Source organism: Amblyraja radiata, chromosome 29 (genome assembly GCF_010909765.2).
Source record: "Amblyraja radiata isolate CabotCenter1 chromosome 29, sAmbRad1.1.pri, whole genome shotgun sequence".
NCBI classification, from domain to species: Eukaryota; Metazoa; Chordata; class Chondrichthyes; order Rajiformes; family Rajidae; genus Amblyraja; species Amblyraja radiata.
Genome location: NC_045984.1, coordinates 22,825,490 through 22,834,596, shown reverse-complemented (window position 1 = coordinate 22,834,596; position 9,107 = coordinate 22,825,490). Strand labels below are relative to the sequence as shown.

Sequence of the window (9,107 nt, the reverse complement as noted above, 5' to 3'; positions counted from 1 at the left end):
TCTGTGGGGAGAATGGATTGGTGATGTTTATCATCGGGACTCTTCTTCAGTCTGATTGTAGTAATGGGAGAAAACTGGGAAAGAGGAGGGGACAGGACAAAGGTGGATACAGATGAGAGGGGGTGATTGGCAGATTAATGGACTAAGACCAGAAATTAAGCATGCAAGTACAACAGGCAGTGAAGAAAGCTAATGGCATGTTGGCCTTCATTGTGAGAGGATTTGAGTTTAGGAGCAAGTAGGTCCTACTGCAGTTGTACAGGGCCCTGGTGAGACCATACCTGAAATATTGTGTGCAGTTTTGGTCTCCTAATTTGATGAAGGACTTTCTTGCTATTGAGGGAATGCAGCATAGGTTCACCAGGATGGCGGGACTCACATATGAGGAAAGAATGGGTCGACTGGGCTTGTATTCACTGGAATTTAGAAGAATGAGAGGGGATCTTATAGATTGGACAGGGTAGATGGAGGAAAATTGTTCCCCATGTTGGGGGAGACCAGATCCAGGGGTCACAGTTTAAGAATAAGAGGTGGGCCATTTAGGACTGAGATGAGGAACAACTTTGTCACCCAGAGAGTTGTGAATCTGTAGAATTCTCTGCCACAGAAGGCAGTGGAGGCCAATTCACTGGATGTTTGATATAGATACTCCTGCACCTATTTTCTATGTTTCTATGTTACAAGGGGACAAAAGAGTGAGATAAGGAATGAAGAGTGAAATGGAAAGTTAAAGGGAGGGATATAGGTGTAAGTGGACAGGGTGATGGGGAAGAAAAGGGGTGGAATAGTATGTGTGTGTGTGTGTATGGGGGGGGGGGGGAGGCTTTTGGGCAGAGGAAAGAGAGACAAGGTAGGGGATGGGTGTTACCTACAATTGGACACTTCACTCTTCATATCAGTGGGTTGCAAGCTACCCAAGTGGAACATGAGGTGCTATTCCTTCAGTTTGCATGTGGCCTCACTCTGGCAATGGAGGAGGCCCAAGACAAAAGGGTCAGAATGGAATTGGGAAGGGGAGTTAAAGTGGTTAGCAACCGGGAGATCCAGCAGGCCTTGGCGGACCGAGCGCAAGTGTTCGGCGAAACATTTGCCAAATATAAGATGGGTGTAAATGGATGTCGATGGTCTCCATGGACACGGTGGGTCAAAGAGTCTATTTCTGTGATTTTATAACACTTGAGGAGGAACATGGTGGATAGGAATGATTTTGAGGGATAAGGGCTGCACTCATGCAACCTTGGCAATCTCCACCACTGCGGGATGTACTGCCCGATTATAAAGGTCAGATTTATGGCAAATTTCTGTCGGATTTCACCAGTTGTTACAACAAGGATACTTTCAGATCAAAATATGAGACATATACTTGAGATCTGGTTACTCTGTGATCTAGTTAATCTAATGTTCTTCTGAGTCATGCTCATGTAACATATATCGCTGCATTTTATATTGGGGTTATAGAATGAAGCTGTTTGCAACCCATTGAAAAGGATTCTATTTTGATTTCCTCTCTTTCAATGCCACTCTCTCAGTTCCTGATACCATATTTTATTTACTAAAGCATACTCCCAATTATTTTGGAGCTGCAGATCAATATTTTGCATCAGGTTTAGCAACAGAAACTGTTACTATAACTATTGCAGTGTACATCATGTAAAAAGAGCAGATACTGTAGTTGGTTTCAGGAGTGCCTTTAAAGCATGTTGACCGTGTGTCAACGTACTACTGATTTACAATGTTCTAATAATACATTTATTTTTGTGGTGAAGTTGCGTGTTTGTTTGTGCAGGAGGTGTCAGAATTAATCAACAGAGTGCAACATGTCCCTCAAGTGCCCATTGCCATAAATTGAGTGTTGCCCAGCACAATAAAGGCAGACTTACTTTTGACCTGTAGTTCAGGGAAGGACAGTAGCGGAGCTGGTAGAACTGCTGCCTCGCAGTGTCAGAGACCCAGTTTGGAAACATAGAAAATAGGTGCAGGAGTCTTCGAGCCAGCACCGTCATTCAACATGATCATGGCTGATCATCTAAATTCAGTACCCCATTCCTGCTTCTTCCAAATATCCCTTGATTCCTTTAGCCCTAAGAGCTAAATCCAACTCTCTCTTGAAAACATCCAGTGAATTGACCTCCACTGCCTTCTGTGGTAGGGAATTCCACAAATTCACAACTCTCTGGATGAAAAGGTTTTTCCTCATCTCAGTCCTAAATGGTCCTACCCCGTATTCTTAATCCGTGACCCCTGGTTCTGGACTCCCCCAACACGGAGAACATTTTTCCTGCATCAAGCCTGTCCAATCCTTTAAGAATTGTATGTGTTTTTATAAGGGTTCAATCCTGACCTCGGCTATTGTCAATGTGGAGTTTGCACGTTCTCCCTGTAACCGGTTGGGCTTCCTCCGTGTGCTCTGGTTTCCACCCACATCCGAAAGACGTGAGGGTTTGTTGGTTAATTGTCCTCTGTATATTGCCCTTAGTGGATAAAAAAGCAGGATAACATCGAACCAATGTGAATGGGTGATCGATGGTCGGTATGGACTCAGTGGGCCGAAGGGCCTGTTACCATGCTATATTTCTAAATTAAACTATCAGAGGACAGCAATTTCATCTATGGATAATGTAGACAATGATAAGAACAATTACTTTACCATTTTTTGTTCAGTGAGGAACTGTGGGCAAAACCCTATATAGAGCAATATTTTATGGACTGTGATTTAATTTCAACGAAACAATAAACTTATTAAAAATTGTGGATTTTTGGGTGCGTTTTCCACCCACCTTTATTATGGCACGTCAAGTCTGTCATGTTAACAGAGGGAATAGAGCGATATGGATCATGTGTAGGTAGAGGAGATTATTTTAATCATCATGTTGTGAGCCGAACAGCCTGTTCCTGTGCTGCACTATTCTATAATTTATTGTCTCATTACCATCCTCACCTCTCTCTTCGCTAAGACCTAACTCACCCCTTAGAACCCCATGCATGCCCCCATGCATGCTACACCCTGTCATACCAACCATTGCTTCCTTGTGATTGTCCTCCCATTTGAGATATTGACCCAGTGATGGCAGCAATGGCAGGGTGCATGAAGGATATGACCCACTTAGATATGACCTACTTGGTAGCAATTCCTTGTGAGGCAGCAGCTCCACCAGATGTGCCACTGTGCAAGTGCAATACTTAACTTTGCCCTTACCCTTCCATAACTCTATGCCTCCCTCTATGACTCTCAGTCTGAAGATGGGGTCTCCGACCCGAAACGTCACCCATTCCTTCTCTCCTTCTGTCCCGCTGAGTTACTCCAGCATTGTGTGTCTATCTTAAGTGATAGGTGGATAAAGGTGAGGGGAGATTTGATTGGCAGATGGGTGGAGTAAGTGATTAAGGCCAGAGGTGAAAAGAAGACAACATTATGTTAGATAAGGCGAGAAGTGAAATGTAAAGCCACATATAGTGATTAAGAAGGAACTGCAGATGCTGGAAAACCGAAGGTAGACAAAAATGCTGGAGAAACGTTGCCTATTTCCTTCACTCCATAGATGCTGCCTCACCCGGTGAGTTTCTCCAGCATTTTTGTCTACCACATATAGTGATGTGGGTGGAAGTCAAAATAGTTACCTACTGTTAAATGTTACAACCTCGGCTTCAAAGCCATTGTCTCAGTTACCCAATTACTCTAATTTCTTTATCACGGTGTCTAGTGTTGGCCCAAGACGAACAATTTAGTCCATTCTGTTATTTAATTACTTCCTTTGTTGTAGCTTCCATTATACATTCTACTTTTTGAACACCCTCCAGAAAAAACTTTTTCCCTGTCAATATTTTCTTGAAAGGGGTTGATAACACTTTCACAGCTAAAGCTGCACTGAAATAGGCTTTGTGAGTACTAATTGTGGGCAAAACCGTGTTCTTAAACTGCTACGCCCGCCAACCTAACTCCGACATGACTTTTGCAGCCAGCGCTGGGAGGGGGTGGGGGACGACACGTTTGTTCGAAGAGTTCAGATCAGACTCGAGTGCTGGGCTTAAATAGCACGTTTGTTTGTTTCTGATGTTTACTTTTGCATTATCTAGAACGTGGGTGTTGCGTGTGAAACAGGGTTGTGCGCTGTGCACAAGTCAGGGAAGTTTTCGTCCATTAAAATATTACAAGAGTGCGCATGAAAGCATTTCTGCTTTTTGTACAGAGTAAACCCAGCGCTGTTTGAGCGAGGAAGGTGCATTGTACAAAATCTGCTCTGCTAAGACTCTGTCTCGATATTTGGGTGCCTCGAGGTTTTAAATGAAAAGGGGGAAAAAGAGGGGAGGGGAGCCTCTTAATTCACAATTGAGTTTGTGGCCCGGGCTCGACGGAGCGCTGCTTGGTGAGCGGCAGGACATTCGAGTCGACTTGGAAACCCGCCAGCAACACCATGACATCAGCGCCATTCCAAAGTCCTGCTCCGTTTCCTTTTCCTGCGAAGCATCAAATTTTGCTCGCGTTTGGTTAGGACGATGCTCCCAACAAGACGTTTGTAACGCTCTGTAGGCAAGAATCAATTGGCATTGTGGCCCCTGTTGCATTTGATTTTCTTAAATGCTATCAGACCATATTAAAGTGCATTGCATTTTATTTAATTTTATATATTGGTGCATATCTCTCCTTCTTTCACTCAAAGATACTATTGCCTCTCTCCCTTCCTCTTTTTATCTCTCCCACCCGTTTAGTCCCTCCCTCTTTCCCCTCTCCTATTTATCCCTCCTTCCTGTCTTTCCCTCATCCCACTTTCCTTTCCTTATCGCTCCCTCCGTCTTCTCCATTCCCTCCCTTCCCTTTATCCCCCCCACCCACCCACCCCTTTATCACTCATCACTCCCTTTATTTGCCCTTCTCTCCCTAGTGAGCATTTGCTAGTGAGGGGGAGAGGGATAGGGGAGGGCGGGATCTGTCCGCGCCTCCAGCCAATGAGGGAGAGGGAGGGCGGGATCTGTCCGCGCCTCCAGCCGAAGGGGGAGAGAGAAATAGGGAGGGAGAGGGGGGAAGAGAGGAAGGGAGGGGGAAGAGGGAGAGAGGAAGGGAGGGGGGAGAGAGGAAGGGAGAGGGAGGGAGGGGGGAAGAGAGAGAGAGGGAGAGGGGAGGGAGAGAGAGGGAGAGAGGAAGGGAGGGGGGAAGAGAGGAAGGGAGGGAGGAGGAGGGAGGGTAAGGGGGGGCGGGACTTGTCCGCGCCTCCAGCCAGTGTGCGCGCGCCGCCGTGCGGGCCGATTGGCTACAGTGCGGCGGCTACAATGTATCGGCGGGCGGGGTGAGCGAGGCTGTGATTGGCCGAGAGCGCCGCCCATCTGCGACAACCCGCAACAGCCGGGGCCGGGGCCGCGCGCTTACGCCGAATATTGTCCCCGGCGACCAGGCGCCGCCCGCCCGCCCGCCCGCCCGCTCACACTCTACTCTACTCCACTCCAACCCCCACTACCACGCAGCCCCCCACACACCCACCCCCCCCTCCCCTCGCCGCCGCCGCCAGCAGCAGCAGCAGCAGCAGCAGCAGCAACGCAAACGGCAATCGCCCACCCACCCGCACGCGTCGCACGCTGATCGTGGAGAGTTTTTAACTCATTTGTCCGCTCTCCCCGGATGTTGGCGCAGGGATATGTGCCCGCCTCACAATGTGATGATCATGTTGAAGAGGGTAAATATGTCGGCCGCTGGGAATGCATCTGCTACAGTCTAGCACCATTGCAATGAGATAGATAGCCCTCCGAGTGCGCCGGGGGTATCCGACGGTCGGCCGAGGGCAAATTAACTGAGGGGCTCGAAGGCGTTTAAACCCCGTTTTACCCTCCCCTCAACCCTCCCTCCCTTCCTTTCCCTCCCTCATATTTTTAATGCTGGCTTTCGGATGCTCGCCGATGAGGTAAACAAACGGGGGAGCGTGTACTTTTTTTATTGTTGCAGCAGAGCAGAAAGTTGTGTGAGCGCCCAAGGGTAATGAAGTGTGGAGCTGGCTTTTTTTGGGGGGGGGGGGGGGGGGGGGAAGAGAGAGCGGCGAGGCGTAGCTGGGGAAGCGATGGTTAGTGATAGAGTTAGTGGGGTAGGGAGGGAGGGAGAGAGAAAGAGGGGAATCTCTGGCCAAAGTGCCCCCCCCTCCACTCTCTCTCCCTCCCACAGTTGTTGTGCGGATAAGTGGATTTTGCTGCTGCCTTTTTTCTCCCCTCAATGCCCGAAGTTGTTTGCAGCCACTCTGGCACATGCACTAATGTTGCTGGAAGCTAATGGTCGGGGTTGGATTAATGCAGCCTAGCAGAGGCTGAACAATTCACAGCAGTCCCATAAACTTTTTTTTATTATATTAAAAAAATATTATTTAACACCCAAGTCAGAGTTAGCCGCCTTTTACTTTACCACGATCCCATCAACAATATGATTTCTGCTGACTTTTTTTCCCCCAAAAAAAGATGATCTTGTTCCCACACTTTCTTGTTGATGTTTGCATTTTGTTTTTTTTTTAATATATAAAATGGGAAAGCACTCTTTCCCTTAACTTTGAAGTCAAGGCGATTTTTTGAATCTCGTGATTAACATCACGGTGTGGTGGTCAAGGATAGTAAGGTTTGCTTTCCATTTCTTTTTTTTAACCTTTCTTTAGGGGTGTTTTAATTTGTCAAAATGAATCCTCAGCAGCGAATGGCAGCCATAGGGACGGACAAAGAGCTCAGCGACTTGCTGGATTTCAGTGCGGTAAGAATTATGGCGGTGTACCGTGTATTTGCGACCGATATATTTTGTTGCGGGATCGCTGCTTTACTGTAATTATGCACTAGTCACTTGAGAGTAACCAGTTTGATTTGCTATTACTGGTATTACAGTGATTAGTATTTGTATTGTAAGTGAGAGCAGATTCTGGAATGGCAATACCAGTTGGCGGTGATACTGACAGACCTTCAGTCCTGTACTTTGGCAAAAAAAAAACCCTTTTGTTTCCAAATTATTTTTTATAAACGGTGCTTAATCCTAGGGGTCGGTGTTGCAAGATCGTAATACAGTTGAAGTAATTACCCGGAGTGCGACTGGTGCACTTTTGAGTCGAGTTCATACTGTGGAACTAGTGTGAAATTGAGTGGCTTAGCTGTGGGTTTAATTAATTTGATTAACGGACACAAATTGTTTTGTTTTTTAAAAAAAACAACAATTGCCGTATTGTTGACCAAACTGAATTTTGAAAACACTTGACCACGACGCTCTGTTGCAAAATCCTTTATTCAAGTGACACTTTATTCTTTATTTCTTAGATGTTTTCCCCGCCTGCCTCTAATGGAAAAAATCGACCAACCACGTTAGGAAGTAACCAGTTCGGGGGAACAGGTACGGTGCGCTCCTATTTTGCAGTGGGCACAGTGTATTATGTCAGTGAATTGTAATGTGGCACGATTTCTATGTTCAGACTGCTAATCTGCTCTGAACTGTACGGAGGTTGCAAGTTGAAAGAGCTTTAGGGGTATAAAATCAACGCATGTTTTTTTTTTTAAAAGGGAACTGCATAGTTATTCATAGTTGAGACATCAGTGGGGAATGTGAAATGGAGTAAGCTATCTTGGAAAACAGCCTGAGGGGGTTTTACTGAACTAATGAAAAAAAGCAATGGTTTGACGAACAAAAAAACAAGATAATCATAGGAATTATGTAGGGGTTTTTTTCCCCCTGTTATATTTTGCCATCTTATTGGATAAAATCCAACATCAATAGAGATTTTTCACTCCAGCTATATCGTCTTTCATTCCGAATGGCAGTCAAAACATCTGCTCTTCTCGTGGAAACTGCATTTTTTTTTTTTTTGCTTGGCTGTGTGCATCTTGTTCAATGATTCATTGTGTGTGTGTTCCTGTAAGAAAAGTCGCCCAACTTTGTTTTGAACATAATGCATTGTGCCTTGACATCAGTATTTCAATATCACTGTTATGATGCAGCATGATTAATTCCTATATGAATGGTTGCACTAGTAATTTAGCGTGCAAGATTTATGACTCTTAAACCTGTTTTTGGCTCGAAGACTCCGTTTTAAAACCCCTTCTAGTTTGTTGCTTAAAGCTGAAGTAAAATCCCCATTTTAAGAGGTGACCTTCGTATTGACTTACCTCCCTGAGTTGGCAACTCTGGTTATTGTTAGTTATACATGTAATTTGTATTTTCCAGAGTAAAACATAGAGTAATATCATGAGTATTAGGATGGAGAGTATATTTTAAAGCGCGCACCACTATGCATGAAAGCAAAAATGTATAGCTCAAATGTGGAAAGTTTTTAAGTTTGGAAAATTGCAAGCGTGTATTTTTTATTTTATTTTTTATGCTGCAAAGGATATTGAGCATTGTCATTAATTGTTTACAGACATTTGGAAATCTCCACGGGTTGGGGGGAAATGGGAGAGAGGATAACATTTTCCTATATTTCCGGTTGCACTATTTCATTGTAGTACTTGAATTAAGAATTTGCTTTGAAGCTTTTTGATTTTTTTTTGAGTGATGAGGAGCAAAAGTGAATCGCTTCCTGCCAAGTATAAAATATTCCCTAAATTTAATCACTAATAAATTAATCGGCGTACATGTTTTTTTAAATTCTCCTGGATTGCGTTCCCCTTCCTTTCTTTTGTCCCCTTTCTCCCTGCCTCTTTCTCTCTCACCAAGGGGGGAAAAAAACACAGCATTTGCGTACAAAAGTGATGTTGAGGTAGAGGTGTAATTCAATCAGTTTTTGGCTGATGTCTTGAACCAAAGCAGAAAAGCCTGAAGAGTTTGTGAAAGCCTGTTGAATCTAGAGATTGAATTACGGCCTTTTGGTCCCTGCACAGCATCTGTTGTTTTGTATTAATGCGGTTTGTAAATTTTAAGTTGTTCTTTTAATATTATAGCTATGGCCTGTAGATCTCTGCAGGGGGATGAATTTTACCAATACTTTCCATGTTAGTGAGATTGTAGAAAACTTATTGAGAAGAAGGCAGTTAAAAACCTAATCCCAGCACACTAGGGCCATAGTCTTGAAAGGTCCTCAAGTGTACATCAGAGTACATTTTTGTTTAGAGATGCAGTGTGGAAACCGGCCCTTCAGCCCACCAAGTCCACACCGACTAATAATCAC

At 44.8% G+C, this 9,107-nt stretch overlaps 1 protein-coding gene across 9 annotated transcripts in view; it reads left to right on the top strand.

The window, feature by feature from the left end:
* Positions 1-5,333: 5,333 nt before the first annotated feature.
* The window catches only part of LOC116989471 (transcription factor 12-like), a 133,516-nt gene continuing 129,742 nt past the window's right edge, over positions 5,334-9,107 (top strand). For 2 of the 9 annotated variants that reach the window (XM_033046883.1, XM_033046879.1), the window contains exons 1-3: positions 5,508-5,666; positions 6,624-6,715; positions 7,267-7,339. In XM_033046883.1, coding sequence (XP_032902774.1) covers positions 6,644-6,715; positions 7,267-7,339 — 145 coding nt within the window. In that variant the 5' untranslated portion in view covers positions 5,508-5,666; positions 6,624-6,643. The other 7 variants (XM_033046881.1, XM_033046876.1, XM_033046882.1 and 4 more) reach the window with 6 other exon arrangements.